At 44.9% G+C, this 22,982-nt stretch overlaps 4 protein-coding genes across 4 annotated transcripts; 3 read left to right on the top strand and 1 right to left on the bottom strand.

Moving 5' to 3' along the window:
* Positions 1–2,715: 2,715 nt before the first annotated feature.
* On the top strand, positions 2,716–4,879 carry LOC135369684 (transcription factor HES-4-A-like). The gene is made up of 3 exons (XM_064603193.1): positions 2,716–2,879; positions 2,994–3,089; positions 3,776–4,879. The coding sequence occupies exons 1-3, from the start codon at positions 2,835–2,837 to the stop codon at positions 4,367–4,369; spliced, it is 735 nt and encodes a 244-aa protein (XP_064459263.1). The 5' UTR covers positions 2,716–2,834; the 3' UTR covers positions 4,370–4,879.
* Positions 4,880–8,784: 3,905 nt separating this feature from the next.
* On the top strand, positions 8,785–14,620 carry LOC135369680 (cleavage stimulation factor subunit 1-like). The gene is made up of 13 exons (XM_064603187.1): positions 8,785–8,916; positions 9,082–9,209; positions 9,291–9,368; positions 9,457–9,549; positions 9,613–9,653; positions 9,772–9,894; positions 9,999–10,121; positions 10,342–10,417; positions 10,535–10,614; positions 11,307–11,462; positions 13,248–13,392; positions 14,076–14,156; positions 14,470–14,620. Exons 1-13 carry the CDS (start codon positions 8,858–8,860, stop codon positions 14,583–14,585), a joined length of 1,299 nt encoding a protein of 432 aa, XP_064459257.1. The 5' UTR covers positions 8,785–8,857; the 3' UTR covers positions 14,586–14,620.
* A 130-nt stretch (positions 14,621–14,750) lies between these two features.
* Positions 14,751–18,646, bottom strand: LOC135369685 (transmembrane emp24 domain-containing protein 5-like). The gene is made up of 4 exons (XM_064603194.1): positions 18,402–18,646; positions 17,690–17,810; positions 17,109–17,254; positions 14,751–16,502 (listed from the first exon to the last, which is right to left on the bottom strand). The coding sequence occupies exons 1-4, from the start codon at positions 18,594–18,596 to the stop codon at positions 16,269–16,271; spliced, it is 696 nt and encodes a 231-aa protein (XP_064459264.1). The 5' UTR covers positions 18,597–18,646; the 3' UTR covers positions 14,751–16,268.
* A 2,129-nt stretch (positions 18,647–20,775) lies between these two features.
* On the top strand, positions 20,776–22,343 carry LOC135370402 (zinc finger protein 235-like). Its single transcript, XM_064604144.1, has 2 exons — positions 20,776–20,871; positions 20,936–22,343. The coding sequence occupies exons 1-2, from the start codon at positions 20,811–20,813 to the stop codon at positions 22,285–22,287; spliced, it is 1,413 nt and encodes a 470-aa protein (XP_064460214.1). The 5' UTR covers positions 20,776–20,810; the 3' UTR covers positions 22,288–22,343.
* Positions 22,344–22,982: the final 639 nt, after the last annotated feature.

Here is a 22,982-nt window from a genome sequence, read left to right as displayed (position 1 = left end):
TCTTTTTCTTTTTTTTTCTTTTTACACTGCTATATACTTGCACTTGCACTGCGGAATGAATCTTTACGAAAATCACATTTGTCACAGGCTGAAATTGTGCTTTAAAAAACACTGTAACTTTTGATAATCACAAACCTAGCTCTTCTTCTTTTTGTTTGTTTGCTTTTTGATGTTGTCTTTTTGGCTGCAATGATTTTAAGACAAGTACCATAGCGGTTGCTATCATTGTGCCACTGCATCACTTTTCAAAAGTAAGAAAATCGATGCACTTTCGCCGCGTTCCTTGCTGTCAAACGCAGACACGCATACAAAAAAAAAAGGTCCGCGTGGGGGACTGCAGGGGAGGCCTCCTCTCTAACTCTCCCGTGAAGCAGAAAAGGGGAAGAAAGCGTGTGTAAAAGGAGGGAATACAAGAAGTTCGCTCCGTTCCCACGGTTTGAGAACCCACGCCTGACCTCCAGACATTATGAGCTTGGTCGGGAACGTATGGTGGGTTCCTCTTTCACGAAGGTACGCTTTCTTCTTGTGAGAGGGGGAAAATATGTGCTGTTTGTGTGCTGCCCGGAGAAGCCTGCTTCAAGGATAAGCGCTCGTGTCCCGCAAGGCCTTATGGGAGGTTGAAATGGGGTGCAATGTCTTACGACATCGATTTTGTTGGATTTTCTTCTCACTTTATATTTCGCAACCAAGAGGTGCATGGCTCGATACCCGCTGCTGATTGGCTTTTTCGACGACGGCCATATTTCAATATTTAGTATATGAGCGCAAGGCAACCATGATGGTTAATTCGTACTGGTTCTCGTGATGGCAAATCCTTTGAGTAATAAAGAGAAGAATTTACTGACTGCGACACAGTTCGTGTTCTTCATTTCATGATATATGTTGGGCAGCACATCGAAAACTTAGAGCTCTCTCAAAGTGCTTGAAGAAGCCTTTTTTTGACCAGTGGATATTTTGGATTTTGGATACCAGTGGATTTTGACCAGTGTTTTTTTTTTTTTTTTTTTTTGCCCGTGTGAGAATATGAAGTTGTGTTGTAGAATGGCTCACAGAAATACATTTTTTAAATGCAAAGTTAGGACAACACAAGAGACGTCAGACCTTAATGTAATCTACTGACTGACAAAAATTTATGGCAACATCTTCACATCTGGGGCCTCAATCAGTTAAAAACAAAACAGCAACTAAAAATTCAAAATTCGAATCCCTTCCAAATTCAATTCAATTCAATTCAAAAAAGAACCCTAGTTTATGTTTCACGTTCCTTTCCCCAGTTGTTTTTATTTTTATTTTTTACGCCCGTTAGATTGGCTAGGAAATCTAGTAGCAAAATATAGTTAGAACCTCTGGATCAATTATTGAATAATACAGTGAGCGTTAGTGAAAATAATAATAATAATGCGCAGGGTAGTAGATAGAACGCAATATTGTAACAGGTACATGGCAGGAAAAAAAATGAAAATAAAGTAATAAAGACGGGTGAAAAGAGAAATATGCATATGTGAAGTAAAACCATAAAAGGGTGATGATGTATAAAGAAAACAACAACAGCAAATATGATTTTGATTGGGCACTCCCTTCCAACTGTGCTAATGCCGGTGATGATTCGGAAATAGCACACCACCATGACCACCATCAGTGAAGATTCAGTACTGTTGTCCGGTGAATTTCACGTGGCAGTGGCGGTATAAATTAACGTTTGTTTTTCCACAATAACTGTTTGATAATCGTGAGGTGAATATTGTTGAGTCTCTAAAATCCGACGTGCAATGACGAAGTGCTGTGATTCGAAGACAAACAAACTTGATGTCTTTCTGTATTCACGCTCTTCACTTTGAGATGCTGAAATGCCACTTTACGTTTTCTTCCTCGATCTTTGTGGTCTTTCATTTTCCACAATTTAGATTTTAGCCATCTTTTTTGCCTTTCCTTGGATTTTGAAATTCTGAAAATCCTACAATGTTTTCATAATGGAAGAAATGATTTTGAGTGAAAGGAAATTGATCTTTCTTGGGATAGTACTGATATACGTCATGACGAATGGATGAGGAAAAAGTCCAGAGAAATGGCGTGAGTATATTTTAGCATGCAACTTCAGAAGGAACGAACATATGTAATGCACGACCTTCTGGTAATCAGGTCCATTCGCCTCCAGTCGGTCGATCGCATTCCGACGCAGCTTCCCCCCATTGCAGCGGGAACCACACAAAGGCATGCCCTGGCACGCCAAAAGTCCATCGGCGCCGCATCAGGTGGTCGCACAATTCAAGCGCCTCGTGTCCCCCACGCGTTTACGCGCGCATTTTCTCTTGCTTTCTTTTTTTCTTAGTTATGCGCGGCCGCTGACAGCGGTGAGGAGAAGGCGCCTGTTTACAGTCGGCGCAGAGGCGGAGTTTTCCCACAGCGCACAGCGATAAAGAGCGCCGGCACGTGCAGCCGGGCAGATGTCCTGAGGGGGGCACCGGAATCCCCGCGTGCGCCCCCCTCCACCCGGCGCGAGCCAAGCTGCTTTCCTATTGGCTGCGCGACCGTGGGAACGCGGCTCTCGAGCGTGTCTCACACGGCCGGCGTACGCCTGTTTGACCTCGGCCGCCTGATAAGGCTCTGCTCCGGTGGCATTTTCCCACACTCGGCTCGGGGCACGTGCTCCCCGCGCCTCCTCTCTCAAAAGCTCACCTCCTTTCCCGTCCCTATATAAAGTAGCCGCGTGCCGACACGCCATCGCATTGCGACGCTCTTGCTCATTCGTTCGCTCGTCGTTCGTCTGGTGCTCCGCGCTTTGGACTTATACGTTTTTCGTGCTTCTTCGCATTTTGGATACACACACCTTCAACATGCCGGCCGATAGGGTGCCCAGCAAAGCAAGTGAACTCCGACGGGTAGGTTGATGGCCCTGAATCTTGTTTGTTGGTCTCGCTCTGGCTGTGATTGTGTGTTTGTGGACCTTGGCGATGTGTTGCAAAACTTGACCATGCGTTCCCTTCTGATTTCAGAGCACAAAGCCCATCATGGAAAAGCGACGAAGGGCAAGAATCAATCACAGCCTTACAGAGCTGAAGAATCTCATCTTGGATGCCCTTAAGAAAGATGTAAGTATCTTTTTCGTTGACTGCAGTTGTGTTGTGTGCCCTGCACGTGTTGCGCTGGAAGCACTTTGCCGCGACCGCCCACTTGAATTGAAAGCATACATGTGATGGTGACATAGCTTAGTCGTCCAAAATTCTCCGTGTGCAGTACAGTAAATAACAGCTAACTTCGGTTCTATGGCGCTGACAGCTCGAAATTTCGGTACTGTAGCCAGAAAATTCCAGCACTTGAGCCTACGTTACAGAAAGGGGATTCCTATAGCCAAAAGAAAATCATGAAAAGCGAGCGAGGAAATAACGAGAAAAATCCCATTCAGGGATCGGGGCAAGGAGCGAGCGAGGAGGTCCGGGAGAGAGAGAGAGGGCGAAATTCTTGCGGACTGCGACCCCCTTTTCCCACGGTCGCACGACAGATGGTTAGCGGCCGGAGGAGGAGACCGTTGGCAAGCGTCTTTTTGTGTATTCTTCGGGAATTTTCTTCCTTCTTGGGGCTGTTTGGGCGACTCAGGGACATTGAAAATGTTTTGAACGTGACTTCACTCCGAATGTGTCACCTCGCTGTTGCAGAAAGCATTCGAATCTTGTGTATGGATAGTTACGCTTAAGTGTGTGTGTTTTCGACAGATTTGATTTGTATTCCTGCGTTACTGTGGTCGTCGATGACTTACCAGTTCTTTTTTCCCCCTCAGAATGCCCGACACTCAAAGTTGGAAAAGGCCGACATCCTTGAGATGACCGTCAAGCACCTGCAGACACTGCAGCGTCAGCAGCGTGCCAGGGCCATCGTCTCGGACGTCGGCGTTCCCGACAAGTTCCGCGCTGGCTTTCGCGAATGCGCTAACGAAGTGGGACGTTACCTGAGCCGCGTCGACGGCGTCGACCAGACTGTCCGCCAACGGCTTCTGGGCCACCTCACGTCCTGCGTGGGCAGCCTGTCTTCACCACCGCCCAGCCCCATCGAAGACGGCAACCCACGCTTTTTCAACGGTGTTCCCCTCCTGCCCACCAGGCTACCTACTGGAGAGATCGCCTTCCTTCTGCCAGCATCGCAACAGGCTCAGTTGTCTGTCTACACCGCACCGCCGTCGCCACCAATGAACGATCTCGGTTCTTCTGGTATCCTCAGCCCTGCCGCCAGTGACAGGTCGTCTATTGGATCTCCGAGCCCAGTCTCCTTCGTCCAGTCGCCTCCACCAGCCATGAAAGTTGCCCCATGTGCCTTTGTGCAACCGCCTCAGCAAATGGTCAAGGTTGAAGATGAAGCAGTGTGGAGACCCTGGTGAACGGTGGACTTACTCCAGCCTGATTAACATTTATAAGAACGTGGCGAAGTACACCACTGAAGGGCCATGTCGTCCCTTACACGACCCCTCGCCTTCGGAGGAGTCTTCTAGTGCCTGGACAGCCACGAAGACCTGTGGTTGTCATCCTGGTCAGCCGTGATCTCAAGAACCACCGTGCCTTGTCAACAGCAATCGAGGACTTAAGATCTCAAGAGACAGCAACGCTTTTTGGCGTCTTCCTGGAGAAGAACCACGTCTTTGCTATGTCAGAGGTCCTTTGATTTGTTTGTACAACTTTTATCTGCCTTACACCACCACGTTGCCTTGTAAGCTGTCGCTATTCGCGAGTTTATCTGTGATATTTGTATTCGCTCCACTGCACAGTGGTGCACCTGTGACCATATTTATATATTTATGGAGTTTATCCTGAGATGAGATGAAAAAAACAAAAAATGATACGCTTTGAGGGAGTTCCTCATAGCAAAATAAAAGATATACTGAGAATTGCAATACATGTGTCAGTCATCATTTGTATTATTTGTTTCCCCATTCTGCGAGGGTCGACCACAATAGCCTTAATATCGAAGTGGGTGGAGAACGTTACACGTAATGGGTGTACTATATTAACGTGACCTTACAGCATGCATAAATTGTCGCGGAAGTGCCTTCCACGGGCGGATCCCGGATTTTTAAAAGTGTTTGCGTGAGGGGGCGGCCTTCGACAACGTGCTACATGCACCGCCAGATCCGGACACGGAATTTTGCTCTTGCGTCCTGGACACTCGTTACAAAGATGCCTGTACCAGGGTCGCAACGGTCCATCCAGAGAGGAACCGTATAAGTAATCTAGAGGAGTGAGAGAGAAAAAGATACGAAGCTTCATATGCAGTTCATGACACGCTACGAAACAAAGCTGGCTGTTTGTGACGAAAAAAAATAAAAAGTCAGAATATCACCAAGATAAAGTTGTTGTTCTTGAAGCTCGCTGATTTCAGGAAGGCGCTGCTTATCTACCCTTAACTACTCAAAAGCACGCCGTCCAGTCCACGAAAGAGGCCGTCCGAGTAAAATTCAAACGGTTGAAGTGTCTCGTTCCAACATAGAAATCGAAATCCAATGACGAGTCTCTCTTTCTCTCTGTTCTTTTTTTTTTTTTTTTAATCTCGGGTGGGAGGGGGGGACCATATTTGGGGTGCTAGGAAAATCCCTGGTGCAGAGTCTGCACTTTAGAACTCGCCATTAAAACTACTGGATGCTTCTAACCGTTTGAATTTTATCATGACTAGTACTCGAAAGACTAACTTATTAGGTGATTGGAGTATTTTTACACGTAAGGTGAATCAGTACTCGAAACAATGCAATCAGATACTGGGTAGTGCTTTAGAATAACGGTTCACACTAGCAGTCTATCCAGAATCGCAGGCACGATGGAGTGTTGCAAAAAAATTGGGAGGGCGGGGGGTCATTATTACAGTGAAGTCATAACAGCTTAATGTATCATTATCGACAGGTGTATGCAGCTGAAATAACAAATGCCCCCTGCAGAGGGCGCACAGGAATTAAAAAAAAAGTTTGAGGGTGTCGCCAAACATTGTGAGTGTGTGTGTGTGGGGGGGGGGGGGGGGGGGGGTCACCAGCCCGAGGGACAGAAGTAGACGGCATATAAATACGTTGTATGCAAGACATAATGGAATCTGAATTTTATTTAGCGCTCGTTTTTCTATTTTAATGTCAAATTGATCGATTTATTAGCGTGAATGACACCCGAATTAGTTGTAGATGATACATGAACATGGTGGTGGCAGTACCGGTTTCTTCCGAGTCATGTCGCTGCTGTTGCGGAGCTTTTGCGTGTTGGGAAGTGTAGATGTGTATCACTAGTACTAGCGAAAACGAGAGGGAAATAAAAATGGTGAGGATATTGGGCAGGATCCAATGTCGAGTGGTATTCTGTGCCAATAACAAGGGTGTAGAGAGAGGTAACACCTCCATGAGCGAACGCGAATGCAAAACGATATCGTCCTCATCGTTTTCTGCCTGTAGCCTTGAAACATGAGAACCAGCTCGCTCGCACCATTTTAATGTGCTCGGGGGTGTATTTTACAACGATGTTTTCCACAGACGGGCACTCTGTGAACGAGAAAGGGTAGCCAGCGCGTGGTGTAGCGGTAGAATCTCTGACCGGAAATCAGAGGGTTCAACCCCCGCTGCTGGTGTCTTCACATCAACCGCCGTTCCCTAAGGGTACGTATTATATGCAACTCCTAAAGGCGTGGTCCACTTCCCGAGCGCGCGTCGCTGCGGAACGAGCCGCACGCGCCCTGGCACCCACCCGGTATTGTCGCCAGCCTTGAGCGTACATCCGTGCCATTGTCGCGTCCGCTTTGGTGCGCGGCGGTGCACGCCTGTCCGTGTGCTTTATCACGGACCGAGGCCCTGCAGCGAGAATACCCGTGAAGCGCTTCTTCCGGACGTGATAGTGAAAGCACGAATAAGTTGTCATTTCTACACAGTGCCCTTCCTATAGGCGTTACTTTCTTGAGAAAGCAACCCAAGCAGCATAACATCTTGTCCCAATATTGGATCAATTTTGGCAATGTCGGCCCAATATTGGACCAAGATTGGACACAGTCTTCAGTTTACAGTCTTCCCAAGCAGCACAACATCTTGGCCCAATATTGGCAATGTCAGACAAATATTGGACCAAGATTGGACACAGTCTTCAGTTTACAGTCTTCCCAAACAGTACAACATCTTTGCCCAATATTGGCAATATCGGCCCAATATTGTACTAAGATTGGACACAGTCTTCAGTCTACAGTCTTCCCAAGCAGCACAACATCTTGGCCCAATATTGGCAATGTCAGACAAATATTGAACCAATATTGGCAATATCGGCCCAATATTGTACTAAGATTGGACACAGTCTTCAGTCTACAGTCTTCCCAAGCAGCACAACATCTTGGCTCAATATCGGACCAATATTGGCAATGTCAGCCCAATGTCTGCCCAATATTGGCAATGTCGGACCAATATTGGACTAAGAATGGACGCAGTCTTCAGTCTACAGTCTTCCCAAGCAGCACAACATCTTGGCCCAATATCGGACCAATATTGGCAATGTCGGCCCAATATTGGAACAAGATGGGACACAGTCTTCAGTCTACAGTCTTCCCAAGCAGCACAACATCTTGGCCCAATATCGGACCAATATTGGACCAAGATGTCGAGCTGCTTGGGAAGACTGTAGACAAAAAAAGGCACCCGCTGAGTAGGCAGCTAAGTGTACTTACTGATTTCTGTACCATCGTATCTTTAAACGTTGGATGAGCTGGGAAAGAGAAAGAGAGAACATTCCATGGGAGTTTGAAGAACACAGATACAAAACGATGACGGCGGCGCGAGACATTTCATTTAATTTATTTCGATCTCAAAATCCAAAAGGCACCATACACGACACCTTTTGTTCCCTGTGCGAAGACGATCATTCTCGTGGTCGCCTCGAATCCACAACATTAATTGCACTCATTTCGTGTGCCAACTTCCATAATGGTCTTCTATAAGGTCTATAATAGACTTCTATAATGGTCCACTTTGTATAGCTATCCTACAACACTGTTATTATTATGGCTTTCAGCCTTGTTTAATTATCCGACACGTGTTGTACAGCTGTGGTGCCACGATTATCATCACACCTGCACGTGCTCACCAGTGTGCAGTAATGACCCCAGAAATCGACATCTAGGGAGAGGGGCTATCGAGATTCCAAAGGTGGGAGGGGGCTATATATGTATATGGTTACATGTTTGTGGGTATGTGCATTGGTATCTGTGCTATATTGGACAATCACAGAAATTTCGGGGGGTGGGGGTGCTACGAAACAATCAAGGGGGCTGTAGGGAAATCCCTGCCAATGTGCAGAGCAGCAATCACGATTGTACAAGTTGGTATCGGTTGGTACTTCGACAGTTAGGGGTTCATCAATCGTTTATACCCTCCTATCTGTATGCCGCACTGCCTCCCATACGCGTCAATGGATTTCCGTAAAGATGGGGGCTGACATCCACATCTGCTAGCTTTTCGGGGTTTTCTCGCATTTCTGGCAGGTATTTTGGAGGGGGCTGGAAAAGTTCCTACGTTTTGTTCGAAGGCGAGAAGTGCAGTCATCTTGCCCCGATTTTGTATGAAGGCAACCTGCCGAAGAAATTTTATGGCCCTGTGACGCTAAAAGTGCGCAAACCGCAATACCAAAGCGGTCAACAACAATCAGGCTTCCAGTTTCTGTTTCAGCCCGTCAGCGCCAGACTATGGTGAGCTATAGCCAGACTCTGGGCAGCGCATGCGTGCAAGTCTCGCCATCTACCAACAACTGAAGTAAACCAGAATGTATTCTGGAATTCTGCCAATTTTGCCGGCCTTGTGGCGCTGGCGTTGCTGTGAACAGCTTTGTGAATGTGGCGGTAGTTCTGCACAAGGCAGAAGTGAAAAATGTTCAATAACACGGCAAGCATTAAAGACAGGGAAACCCTGTACAGGCTGATTATAAGGTACGCGTTAAAAAAAAAAACGCTGATTCCAACTGAAGCGTGCAAAGTTTTCGATTACAGGGATAACAGCATGTGATTTCTAAACAATATATGTCACGCGCGCGCTTCATGATGGTACAGTCATTACACAATTCACTTAATCCATCATTTATTGTTGTGAAACAGCCAGTTATTCTACGATGGACATCAAACCCTCGCAGTGAGTCTGTCCAATCTAGTGAAGGCTCACCCCGCGTGCCCACCATCGGACAGGCTTCTGACGATTGTCAGTGCAGGCCTTCGAACAGAACGAGGTAATGCTGACGTACGGGAAAACACAGCTATAACACTTCCAACTGTCATTTTACAACGTTGCACCTCTTTCCACTTCACAGATATCAAGGAAAATAAGCTCTCTGATCTCAATTCAAACTACGCTGGGCCAGGAATAGACCTCGAATATGAAACCGAAGGTACATATACCTACACAACACTGCGTTTTAGTTAGTTCAGTTGATGTGGAAAACAAAATGTCCCTGTTTCTCATTTTGGTTTCTCTAGCTCCGTCGCTAGCTCCAGAACCCGCGCTGTACGAGACTTGCTACGTCACATCACACAAGGCACAATGTCGAGCTGGCTGTTTCAGTCACGACGGTACGTATTACTGAAGATGTTGAGTAGCAGCAATACCATACACTTTTCCATCACGTCTTTCAGGACAGTTAGTAGCTACAGGTTCTGTAGATGCTTCAATAAAGGTAACATCACATCACATCATCATGCTTGTGATTGTGTGTGGAAATTTCTTTTTTGCAGAGCTCGCTGGTTATAGTTTTTTTTTAGAACAATTTGGTTACCTACAATGCGTCATTTCAGATCCTGGATGTGGATCGTATGCTTGCAAAGAGTGCAATGCCACCGGAAGTTGCAGCGCAAGAATCCGCACAGCAGAACATGGAGACGCATCCTGTCATACGTACCCTTTACGACCACATCGAGGTGAATTTCAGTCATCGTCACAAAGGGGACACAAAAATCTGCTCACTGTGTCCCAGCACAAGGTGCCTTTACCTATGTTTTCTTAACTCATCATTGCATTTCAGGAGATCACCTGCCTTGAATTTCACCCAAAGGAGCAGGTCTTAGCTTCAGGTAGCAGGGATTACACGGTCAAGTTCTTTGATTACTCCAAGCCATCAGTGAAGAGGGCATTCCGGACAATCCATGTATGTGTTTCATGTTCAGATTGAGGCAAATATCAGGTATCAACACATCAAATCAATATAATATCAGATATCAGTAGCTCATCACATTCCGCTTTACCCCCTCGTGCTGGCTCTCATCGAAATGGCATGCTGTTTGAATTATTACCAGTGCTGTTCCAGCCATTACAAAAGCATGTGGCATTGGCGATCATTTCATTAACTTTTTGCTGTTGACTTACAGGAAGCTGAAATGGTTAGAGCGTTGGCATTTCACCCGTCTGGAGATTACATACTTGTCGGCACACACCACCCCACGTGTAAGTTGTCCTTTCTTTATCTGTCTAATGCGTTAAAGAATGACGAAACAGCCTTTGAAAAGTGTCCATGAAGTTAGACAACATTGAACTACATAAAATGACCGCTATTAATTCCAGTGCGCCTGTATGACGTGAACACAGCACAGTGCTTTGTGTCAAGCGTCCCATCAGACCAGCACAAGGGCCCTCTAACTGCAGTAAGTAGTCTCAAGTGTTGGCGGCATGCCATCAAAGTCTCGCATTTTTACGCAAAAGAGACACGCCAAACACACCTCTGTTGCAAATGCAAACCTGTTGAGTTAGGGCATCTACTTGACATTGATAGAGGTGCTATGACAAGCTAATGGACCTGCATGCATGGCATCGTTGAAGCACCTCTAGCGTTACCTCGTACTTAACAGCATTAAAGAATTACAACCTGATACATAGATTCACAGAAGCAGAGAAGACGTGTGGCTGACAAATGCGAGAATAATCTCATTTTGGAAGAATATGACTCGGTACTGCTGAGGTTTCCTGCCACGACAGTGTTCTTGCGTGGATTTTTGACATTACCCTCTCGTTATTTACACTAATAGCGTTAGTACTAGTTCTCTTAAATGGTCAACAAAATGTGTGAATGATAACCCTACAACAAAGTTCTACAAAATGGAGTACAGCAACAATATGTTCAGCACTTTCTCTGTCAAGACCATTCTCACGATTGCTGTAACACGTTCCCGGTGACTGGCAGATAGCTAGTTTCCTTCCAAGAATCCAGTGATAAGCAGGAGGTCTCAATCCGAGACAAAATGTAGTCAATCATAGCAAGACGCTGCTGACAACCGTCGAGACTTTACAATTTGAGTGTTTGAAGAGTGTGCAGTTAGTAACTTTCTTTTCTGCGCAGGTGCGCTACAACCATTCCGGCAAGCTGTATGTGACTGCATCTAAGGATGGGGACATGAAATTATGGGACGGAGTGAGCAACAAGTGCATCTGCACCTTTCCACAGGCACACGAGGGCAACGAGGTGTGCTCTGCGGTGTTCTCCCGCAATGGCAAGGTAAATGGCACTTTTGTTAGAAGGCATTTTTATAGCTCATCACGCATGGAAAAATAATTGAAGAAAATTCCTGATGGTCTGCTGTGTAGTAGTCCACTGTTGTGTGCATCTGTGCAACCCCTAAGCACATGTATCCACCACACCATCTTCTCCATACTATACATCGTCCATTCCTGTCATCCGTCTGCCTTACCACCTAGAAAGGTAGAAGATCCAGTGTACTGTTGAAGAAATGCCTCTGGATGAGAGAGCGCTGATATTTTCAGCAGAGACTGTTATTTTTCTGGGCCCAGATGAAGAACAGTTTCTGTTTGCAATGTCGTTGGCTCTCCTCGTAGGGTGCTTGACATCGCCTTAGCACCTGTTATTGACATAATAGTATCCATACTCAAGTCAGACTTACTTTTGAGGTCTGATTTTCTTTTTCTTTTTTTTTTACAAATACATGTCAGATTTCAGATTTATTTGATAAAATAATATGGTACAAGAGTTTACACTTTACATATAGAGGTCCGTAGTTATCCAATAGTGTGGGGACCCCGTGATGATAACAAATCTTTTGGCAAGCGACAACTCAGTTATCAACTAGAGTAACAAAACGATAGAGATTTATAATCAATATTCATAACAACGAACTAGAAAATAGCTAACACATTTCTCGATCGAAATTTCTATGAAAACATGTAAAAAAATGTGAAAAATATGAAAAAATGCATTACAGTTATTTTCTGTATATTTCAAGCATGTGACAATTTTGCATGAGATCAAGAACATCAGGTGCAGGTACTGAAATCGGTGCTGAAGCCAGTGGGTGCACTGAAAATCGTCAGATAGTAATGATTGAAGTTGTCCTTGTGATGCATGCTAAGAGATGCAGCTCTCAAATTTTACTGTTCAGTGGTCCTGCAAGGCTATATGGTCCTGGTACTGTATCACAGAAGTTCAAGTTTTCACTTGCAGCCTGTACACATGGAGACAAGACCTCAAGTGCAGGCCCTTGTCTAGAAGCATTGCTGGGTTCTTCTTTGAGTTTTGCACAGGGATGGGCAGTATTTAAATGCATTGTAATTAAAATATTATTTAAAATATAAATACATGTATTTATATTTTGTATTTCAATACCAATTTTTTTGTATTTATTTTGTAAATACTTTATAAATACGCAAGATACTGACGCATATACCCCATATTTGACCTTTCGGTAAGAAGGGCAAAGCAGAACTTTGAAGAGCCGCACAGTTATACCGTTTTTGCAAGCACGCACATGAGATGACCAGTTTTTCACTGTTGTTGCGGACAATGGTCGCGGCTGAGTACTACCTTGTTGTACGAAGCATCTTCGTCAAATTTAATACAAACCTTTCTTCATCATCACCTGTGGAGAGGTGTCCTCCTTTGTGAATATGATTCTACGGCCGAACAGAAGATACCTGGAAGATGCAGTCTTCGAGAAACTTGTGATATTAAAATTGCCATGAATAACGAATAAATGCCATTTTTCCTTGCTGATTTGTTATGATCATTATTATTTCTGTAATTCCGAATGAGATCTTCTTCTTCACAGTATTTATGGTAGTAATTACGGTATTTAAATACTGTATTTATATTTTGTGTCTAAATACTCATATTGAAACGTATTTATGCAGAGTATTTACATACCTCTTTCAACAAAGTATTTTGTATTTATATGTAAATACTCAAAAAGTGTATTTATGCCCATCCCTGGTTTTGCAGCACGTAGATAAACACAGCTTCTCATATTTGGCATTTTTCCGACGTTCGCAGTACATCTTGTCTAGTGGAAAGGATTCCATCGTGAAACTTTGGGAACTATCCATGTCTCGATGCCTGATCGCATACACTGGAGCTGGTGCTACTGGGAAGCAAATGCACAGAGCACAGGGCATCTTCAACCATACAGAAGACTATAGTAAGAATGGAACTCCAGTCCTCCTTTAGTATGTGAGGTGTGTCTAGAAAGTAACAAGACCAGTGCTACAAAATTACTCATAGATAAAATAACTGCAAGCCAGCATTATTCTTTTCAACTGCTATCCTTGTCCCCTTGAAATTGCCTCTTTGGGGAGCCACATAACATCGGAGACATTCCTCCCACTCCTGATATAGCTGTGCTTAGAGCACTGCATGGGCTCAGCCCATGGGCCGGGTAAAGCCTTCCTTTTGCCGGGCTCGGGCCAGGGCTGGGCCTAAGGATGTGGCCCATGGAGTGCTCTAGATCTGCTGGACTGGATTCCTGAACTGGAAATGTGATTAAGGTCTCCTGTTTTAGGTTTTTAGGAGTTTTTGCAGTATATAGTGTGAAATTTGATCACACATAATTGTTCTAGACGCTGCTTTCTTTAATTTTCATAGATATTGCAGCATCTTCTTATAACCTGCACTCACAGTGAAGTGACGCAGCCAACAGTGTCGAGTTGAAACTTGCTCTGAACATAAAGTGTGAATGTACAGCTCTTCTGGGGGTTGGAAGTGTCACTACAGTGTTCCCAGTTCTGGAGCCTGGCATTCAGTCTCGTTACTTTCAAGACATGCCTCATATTACGTAAGCCCTGCTGTGCAGCCACCTCAATTAATATATTACTTTATTCATAGTTCTGTTTCCTGATGAAAAAACAACTAGCCTTTGCAGCTGGGATTCAAGAAATGCCGAAAGACAAAGACTACTCTCACTTGGTAAGTTGGACATGCTGTGCCAATCACTATGGTAACGTTTTTGTCCCCATATATTTGCTCTTATCAGGCACACAGCTTTGTTAAGATTGAAATGCATTAATTTATAGTTTCACTTCTAATTTATGAAGTCATTATCATAATAGGATGTATCCTTGATCACACTTTTTCGTGTTTAAAACTATATGACGAACCTGTTAGTAGGTACCTTATCAGGACCAGAGCAAGGGGGTGGTGATGCTTTTGTCTTGTAGCAATTGCCCGCAATTATTGTAATCAATTTTGACTGATATTCCCTGAATCTTTTAAATTGCAGGCCACAACAACACTGTCCGTCATATCGTTCATTCCCCAACCGGACCTGCATTCCTCACGTGCAGTGACGATTTCCGTGCTCGCTTCTGGTACCGACGTGTTGAAGCAGTCGACTAGACATACAATAAACTGTTTGGGATTCTCCACCTATAGTTACGTGTGTTGTGACATTTGTCAAGTATCTGTTTCCATAGTAACCATGCTCCACAAACTGTGTGCAGGTCTGACTAACGGAGGTCGCAGGATGGCTCCACAGACTTAGACACAGGTAAATTTCCGATACCAACCTTGAAAAGGCCAAGCATTTATTTTGAAAATCATGTATTACGCAGATATTCCCCCACATTTCCCAAAACATGATTCCAACAGCTCTATAAAAAAAAAATGGCTTACTACAAAAACTCCCAAGGAACAATACTAAAATCTCTCATCGCGTCTGTAAAAGACATGCACGAAACAAAACATACGCGCTCATAGATGACAACAGAAAACTACGTGGCGTAAGAACATCCTACGTGCTTTGCACTTTCATCCCATTCACATAAATATACACATTGCATCTGTCATGTTCATAAAAATGGACAACAAGAGATACAACAACACACCTACAGGCACAAGCTTTGCAGAGTGGTCTTTTGGATTTGAGCAAAGTTGGAATGTTAACGTTTGTTGGGCGATACCCTTCCTGCTGTATTTTCAAGGAGGAAGGAAGGAAGGTGCTTTGAATGTCACGTTAGATTGCACCATGATGAGCGCAGCCTCAGCAACAGGGTAACCAGGTAACAACATAGAGGCATCATATTCATTTGTCAGGCTTTTCTCGTTATACTACCTTAAAACTTCATAGCTTAACTACAGCACTTGTTAATCGCTGCCCAGCTAAAAGTATCACATGATCTGACGAGAGAGAGAGGCATTATCGAACAATGATGATACTCAACCATGTTCACAAAGAGGGACTTCAGCTTTAATATTGTAGCACATATAGCTTGCCACTTTTTAGTTGCAAGCAAGTCACTGCAAGTTCACTATTGATAAAAATTTCAGCCAAGATTTCTCTCAAATGGGATTTTTATGTATAGTGAACTTGCAGTGCTTTGCTTGCTGCCTCGCAAAACATTCTGAGGGGTATATTTTAATAAGGAATCGTCGCATAAAACGCAATAAGAAAATCTGAGTAATTTGCAAAGTGTATAGTCCATAAAACTGAAGTCTGAAACATATCAATAGCTTAGAAGCAACTTGAAAAAAAAAAAAATAGAATGCACAACACATCAAGATACGAAGTAGTAGCGTACCATTACCAATGTGCACCATTAAAACTTCACAAAATGTGTCGAGGTGTTACAGATGACAGTTGCATTAAAAATTACGCTCAATTTTCTTCAACACTACTTCAGGAGGTGGAGGTTAAGGCTGTTGGCCTCCCTTTTCATAAATATAAAAGGCTACTACGTTGCAGTTTTCACAAAAATGGCGAGTTTCTGAAGCACAAGGACCTAGTTGTACTCTACCGAGTTATCAAAAAGGAAGAAGAAAGGCAAGCTGTAAACATGTTTGAGAATTCCAGGACAAGAGTAAAGGTACAGCAGCACCACAGCAACGGACAACCATGTCACTAACGCACGCACGGGTACTTCCACAAACCCCTCCCATTTCCAGACATACACATAAGACAATAATTGCCCTTTAAATTAAGATAGTAGGTTGGATAATCACAAAGCACTCGCTGACGATCAAATGTGGTTTTGGCTAAATCACAAATTGGAGTACCCTTGGAGTTGTAAAAAACCATTTTGTTCATGCCCTCGGCTTGGAAGTTGGCGTCACCTTCTTTACTTCAAACAGTTTCCGAACAAAGTAGACTTGAACGGCGGATGTCGCGATGATGACTACACACTGTGCAAGCGACCAGTTCTGGACGTACCGGTTGTTCGAGTCGACGACGTACCAGTCCTTTGCCAGTTGGCGTCGGTTTTGATCACTGTACTTCAGTATCTCCCCAACTCGGCCGTCGACATTTTGAAGCACTGCCTGCATCGTGGCGTCGAGACATGGTGTTAAAGAGAGGCGCACGTTTTGAAGGGACGGGACATTTGCGCAGTGATGGCCATTAACTACTTCTACAGTACTTTAACTATAACTACTTCGCGATGCAGTAGTTTAACTAGTAGTTCAACTACTTTTCAGGGGAGGTAGTTAAAACTACTTCTTTAACTACTGCAACATATTTTAACTACATCTATAACTACTTAACGTTGTCCATCAACACCAATCCCATTCTATAGTGTTCTTGGACAGCAAAATAGGAATCACAAGCAGTGATAAAAGTGAAGATTTAGTACACATGCACGGCACAATTGCTCTGCACCTCCGTTCTCATCAAACAAGTAGCTCAAGGTAAAAGTCGGAAGCACAATTGTGTCGTAAAACTTGCGGCAAAATCGGAAGTAGTTGGCGCCTGCAGTAACCTAACTACTGTAGTTAACTACTCAAAATAGTAGTTTAACTAGTAGTTGCCACTACATTTCTGCAAGTAGTTGATAACTACTTTTTAACTACAATCTGGTAGTTTAACTAGTAGTTTAACTGCATGTAGTTAACTTCAGGCCATCACTGCATTTGCAGACTTGAACTTACGGTGAAGTTGTCCACCGTGACACCTAACGCCTCGATTTCTTGAACGTAGGCCTCCCACTTGTCCCTCTTGAACGAATTGAAGTATAGGCTGACCACCTTGGCAGCAAAATGTGACAAGGAGTTGTCTATACAGAGTTCATAAAATCCTGCAAAGGAAATTTGATGTCAGTAAGCATCTTAGTGATGTACAGTGCTGGGCAAAAGTTTACGGACCCGCGCTCCGGCATATTACTTCCTCAGAGTGACACACTAGTGGCAAATGCAACCGTAGGTAACTGCATAGGTAAGTGCCTAGGTAACCGAATCACCTGTTTGTGAGTCCGTATGGTACCATTCGCTGCTAGCGTGTTATAAGACTATTCCAACGTTCCTGGTCGAGCTTCATATGAAAGCATTCTTTTTCGTTCAAGTTCAGATTGATAGAAACTTTACTGGTAGGTGCTCTTCAAATTATTTATGTTGTATCTCAGAGCAAGAACCCGCAAAGTCATGTGTTTTACTTCTATACGTAAAGCATACGGTTCATCCAAGGTTGCCGCACTGTATGACAATGTGACCTCTGCAAGGATGAATATAATTACCTCCATGAGGAGCAGAAGTCTCCTCGTACTCTGCAGAGGGCTTCCACTGGTAAGGCAGCACGTGATTTCCGTTGGGATGTCTGACAGCGAAACCTGCTTGGCCATCTCCTCCTCTTAATACCTTTGCGTAAGAAAAGATACAACGATATAAAAACCTAAGGAATGGAACCATCGTTGCTGCAGCTAGTACCTAATTTTTACAGTTTAATGTTACAGAGATTCATTGTATTGTTTGATTTGAGTCCAGTACGAGACACATTTTGGTGTTGATAAATTATAATACGGCACGTGCTCTGCATGCACAGTTCTCCACCGGAGCTGTGGACCTGCAGACATCGGCGAGCTCCATGTGCAGCATAAGCAGCATGGCACCTGTTGATATCATTACTTTACTTCGTTCCGCGTTTGTGTCGCTCATGCGCCGCTGACGAACAGCCATAAACAGCAACGGTTCACCATGATGGACATGTACGATAATGTGTGATACGCGGCACTGGCATCCAAAGCATGTAAGACGCGGACGTATGTGTGCGTGCGTGCACCGTCTGATCAACCGGTTTTTCCTTGCATAACTCCATCGATGTAGTGAAGCAGTGCTTTAAACGTGATTGACTATCACATGCCATCTAAGCACGAAAGAATACAACACCTATTTCACCACACTGCCTTTTCCTAAGCCGGCACCTTCAGGAAACGTGAAGGGAGGAATCACCTGAAAAGCCACGTATACCGATGCGCCCGCTTCAACATTCTGATAAAAACACTCTTCACGTCCGGCATCCACATGAAGCTTAAATTCGAAAGATGTCCCCAGCGATGAGTCGGAAATGTAGGAGTCCGCACTGATTTCGATCACAGAAACAACAAGTACGGAGACCACTGCCAGTAGCGCTGCCCACATTGCCATTTTATTGAAGTTACCGCTTCACCGCAATGCACGACGCATCTGTGACTGTAGTTCGAGCGTTCAAGGATAGATGACCTCAACGTCGCATCGCTCGATATTTTGTCGTCTGCTTCTCACGCGCTCATTCGCTCATGCGTTTCGCGTTTTCACCGAGCTTTGAGCAATTTTGAGTTTTCCCTTTTGTCTTCTTTGTTATGCCCGTCGTGGGCAAGGAAAAGACAACGTTGATGAGCAAGAGATATAAATCCACACTTCTTCATTTGAGTTTTTCTGTTCTAATATCACATCATAATCGCTCCTTGTGATTCGAGTTTGGGACCATGCCTGGATGCTGACATATTATTCGTTTATGAAACTTGAAATATGTGAACTATTTTTATGTATTGTGCTAGAGCTTTCTTTCTTTTTTTTTTTTTTCGCATTGAGAGAAAAAAGAAGTTAGAATACCGTAACTAAACACAAAATCCTAAAACTCAAGCAGTTCAAGTGACTCGAAGGCACACCATCTGAACCTTATTGCCCTCTCCGCACCCCGTGATATATATCTCGCATAGAGCTTTGCAGTTAACGCCTTTCATAAGAGCCGTCATATAGAGAAGGGCTGTACATCTCCTTTATCGATGCTGAGGGGCGCGACAAGGGTTCTGCACCGGCCGCCATCATAAATTGGACCGCGCATGCCTGCGTATAGCCGACGGCCCGTTGATGCAGAGCGCATACAGCTCCGCGTTTCATGCGGGCTCTCTCTCCTCTCCTCTTTCCTTTTCGCTTCTTTCTTTTCATTTGGTATTCTTATATTTGGTTGGCTTGGTTCTTTTCATATGTACAGAACTTGATACCCCGGGATGACAAGCTTCTCGCTCATATCTCTGCACGAAGGCAGTGCGGTCGGAACGCCAGTCATCCACTGGTCCATCCAGAAAGTCGCAAGCACGCGGAGTGTTGAAAAACAAAACAAAAAGAAACGTGGATGCGTTCCTAAATAGTGCGTTCTTAAAGATACTGAAGGCCTGCTTATTGCCTTCTCTCCCTCCTTCGCTACCTGGACATATATAGTCAGAATTCGTCTGCTACTGCAATTCGCCGTTCTGCGAATTCACGAACCCGCAAATGACTGCGGCTTACTCGGAACTTGCAGACCCGAATATTTAGACAAAAAGTGCAACACGCTTTCCAGAAAATCAGTTTTGAGACAGACTGGGACCGTTTTGCGCTTTATTTCCAAGTTTTCCCATTTAGTACGCGTGGACGTACAAACAACACTCGCAGACGACGGTGGTTCGTCTTCATGGCCACGACCGGTGAAAGTACGTACGTGATTGTTAGCCGCCGTTGAAAACGCGACCCTGATTGGCTGACTATTAGTTGTTACGTCACGTCGACGAGTAAGCAGGCTAGGTGACGTTTGGTAAGCCCGAGTAATGACGTCACGCCGGCGGGGTCTCTGTGTTCGCGCGTTTGCGGGGGCTTCAAAACGAAACTGTGCTATCGTACGATGGGAAGAGATAAATCAATGGGCGGGGATAAGTCAAGAGATAAATTCTTTCAATAGCGCCTCCATGTTTAGTCGGCCACATACGTTTTGGAACGCACCTAGGGTGTGGGGGCATTATTACAGTTACGTTGTAATGCCGACCGTATAGGAGATGCACACGAAAAAAAAAAAAAAGAAAGAAAAGGCAGGGAGGTGTCATTAAACATTTGACGGGTGTTAGGGGTATGTGTGAGGGGGGTCTGGATAACTCATGATTTTACACCCTCCCCCCCCCCCCAAAAAAAAAAGAAAAAAGAAACCAAGAAAGGCGAAAAGAAACGAAAAGCCGGTATATATGAATGTCACAATTCGTCTCGTACGGAATTCCAACACCGTCCCCCCCCCACAAAAAAAAAAAAAAACATCAACAAATAAATAAAAGATAAAAATCCACGCGGAAGAGGAAAGAGAGGAAGCCAGCAGATGCTCCCCCACTCCCTCCCGCCAAATTTAAAATACCACTGCACAAATATAGTACACTCTCTCCCTCTCACCAAGGAAGGGAGGTGGAGATAATATATAGTTGCATTCTTCATCTAATTTCGTTTTGATTCTGAATCAGCGTATATACACGAAATCAGTTCCAAACTGAACCACCGCAGCAGTATAGCGCTGCTTCTTCTTCATCCATGGTCTCTGAGCTGCTCGAAAATGAAGACGAAAAAAAACGAAGGCGCGTTATGCATGCACGTGATAATATTCTTCTCCGCGCTCCGCGTTCACCTACGACAGAAACGATCGGTAAGCAATATCACCATTTCAAGACCTTCGAGATACTAATGCCCATGGTGATTTTTTATGTCAGGTATCTCCCGCTATAGTATCCTAAGAGCGACGGCGATGGACCCGAGCTTTGAAGTCGGCAACCCAGAATTCCAATGCATGTTTTACAAGTCATTTGGTCCTTCGTGCGGCACTGAAATAATCCACAGCCAGAATGTGAACGCGCAGAGGACTCCGTTTCAAGACCTGCAAAACTTTTACCCGCCCACATTCGCGCACCCGAACCCGCAAGCCACCGTCGTGGTGCCGCAGAAGAACACGCCCCACCGGTGCAGTGTCTGCAACAAGACTTTCGCCTCGGCCAGCAACTTGCGTACACACTCCCTGATCCATCTCGGTAAGCGTCCTCACGCCTGCAAGGTATGCGGCAAGCAGTTCACCGTCTCTTCCAACCTGAAGGCGCATATGGTCATCCACACCGGAGACCGTCGGTTCCGCTGTGCCGAATGCGGCAAGACTTTCGTCACTTCCAGTCACCTGAAAACGCATGCTTCCGTCCACACCGGTCGCAAGCCTTACCAGTGCGAAGTATGTCTGAAAGAATTCGCGGTTTCCAGCAACCTCAAGTCTCACATGTTCGTTCACACCGGCGAGCGCCGGCATGAATGCAAGGTTTGCGGGAAGCAGTTCTCTTCGTCCAGTCACGTTAAAACGCACATGCTCACACATTCCGGCGAAAGGCCCCACCGCTGCGACGTGTGCACCAAGAGTTTCTCGGTGATCAGCAATTTGAAGGCGCACAAGAAAATCCACGCTGGGCAGAAAGATCACGAATGCGACGTGTGCAAGAAGCGTTTCTACACCACTAGCGATTTGAGGTCGCATCGAATGGTGCACACAGGAGAGAAACCTCATCAATGTTACATTTGTATGGAGAGGTTCAGCAAACGTTCCAACATGAAGGCGCATGTCTTGACGCACACTGGCGAAAGGCCTCATTTATGCGATTTCTGTAATAAGCGATTCTCGAAAGGAGCTAACCTACGTACCCATGTCAATAAGCATCATCCAAATGCTTACGTCAACCCGCTCAACCTGGAGGAGCTCCCTGCGGTGGACAGTCCTAAGGTGGAGGAACAAATGGAGCAGACGGCGAGCTCTTTCACCACCACCACTATGGAGCAGACGACGACGAATCCAGAAGCGAAGCCGGCTATCGAGCCTGCTATGGAATCCGCTAGGAACGCTGCGATGGAGCCAGTCGAAGATTTCAACGTTCCCTTCGCCGGAGCATTTCAGGAGTGTGGAAGCGCAATCCTTGAAGAACAGAACCAGGGACAATGTTCCACTCACGAAGCAACGGAGGTTACGCCAAAAGAGGAAAAACGGGACGTTTATGTCCTTTTCTACTCGAAAGAAACGAAGGAGGGATGAAATCTACACAGAGTCGTATGCTTTTGTCGTGAAGAGGAAATAAATGGTTACATTGACTCGCTGCAATTATTTTCGTGCTGGTAGGGAGACCGCGTAGCATTATGTTGGAAACTGAGGTAACAGGGACGAGCTAGTTATGGCAACGCCATCATAGATAAAGAAGGCCTGCTCATTGCCTCCTCTCTTGCATCTCTCTTCCCCGTTCTGCGAATTCAAGAACCCGCAAATGATTCCAGCTCATCTGGAACCTGCGGACCTAAATATTTAGACAAAAAGTGCGAGACGGTTTCCAGAAAATCAGTTTTGAGAAAGATTGAGTCCTTTTTGCGCTTTATTTCTAAGTTCCATTTAGTACGCGTGGACGTTCAATCACAACTCGCAGACGACGACGGTTCGTCTTCATGGCCACGACTGCTGAAAGCACGTTCGTGATTGGCTACGGCCGTTGAAAACACGATCCTCATTGGCTGACTCTTAATTGTTACGTCATGCCGACGAGATAGCAGGCTTTCCCTATCTATGTGGTGTTGGTTATAGCACGTGACGTCAGTCGTATTTTCCTTGAAGGGTTCTCTTTCGTAAAGGTGTAGAAATTGAGCTCCACAACGGGCGGGAACACTTAAAAAAAAAAAAAAAAAGGAATGTTTCGCCATAATTTTGATTTTTGGTATCGGTGCTTCAAAGTCAAAACTTAA

This window comes from Ornithodoros turicata, chromosome 10, assembly GCF_037126465.1.
Source record: "Ornithodoros turicata isolate Travis chromosome 10, ASM3712646v1, whole genome shotgun sequence".
NCBI classification, from domain to species: Eukaryota; Metazoa; Arthropoda; class Arachnida; order Ixodida; family Argasidae; genus Ornithodoros; species Ornithodoros turicata.
Note: the sequence above shows the minus strand (reverse complement) of the source record. Positions and strands in the feature narration are given on the sequence as shown.

Excerpts from the sequence above, each read along its gene's own strand:
- LOC135369684 (XM_064603193.1), top strand. The coding sequence starts at position 2,835 with ATGCCGGCCGATAGGGTGCCCAGCAAAGCAAGTGAACTCCGACGG. Across the intron at positions 2,880-2,993 it reads AAGCAAGTGAACTCCGACGG|AGCACAAAGCCCATCATGGA; the intron begins GTAGGTTGATGG and ends TTCTGATTTCAG. Across the intron at positions 3,090-3,775 it reads TGGATGCCCTTAAGAAAGAT|AATGCCCGACACTCAAAGTT; the intron begins GTAAGTATCTTT and ends TTTCCCCCTCAG.
- LOC135369680 (XM_064603187.1), top strand. The coding sequence starts at position 8,858 with ATGTTCAATAACACGGCAAGCATTAAAGACAGGGAAACCCTGTACAGG. Across the intron at positions 10,122-10,341 it reads GGGCATTCCGGACAATCCAT|GAAGCTGAAATGGTTAGAGC; the intron begins GTATGTGTTTCA and ends GTTGACTTACAG. Across the intron at positions 10,615-11,306 it reads ACAAGGGCCCTCTAACTGCA|GTGCGCTACAACCATTCCGG; the intron begins GTAAGTAGTCTC and ends TTTTCTGCGCAG.
- LOC135369685 (XM_064603194.1), bottom strand. The coding sequence starts at position 18,596 with ATGGCAATGTGGGCAGCGCTACTGGCAGTGGTCTCCGTACTTGTTGTT. Across the intron at positions 17,811-18,401 it reads CGGTATACGTGGCTTTTCAG|GTATTAAGAGGAGGAGATGG; the intron begins GTGATTCCTCCC and ends TCTTACGCAAAG. Across the intron at positions 16,503-17,108 it reads TCACGGTGGACAACTTCACC|GCAGTGCTTCAAAATGTCGA; the intron begins GTAAGTTCAAGT and ends GCCACGATGCAG.
- LOC135370402 (XM_064604144.1), top strand. The coding sequence starts at position 20,811 with ATGCATGCACGTGATAATATTCTTCTCCGCGCTCCGCGTTCACCTACG. Across the intron at positions 20,872-20,935 it reads ACCTACGACAGAAACGATCG|GTATCTCCCGCTATAGTATC; the intron begins GTAAGCAATATC and ends TTTTTATGTCAG.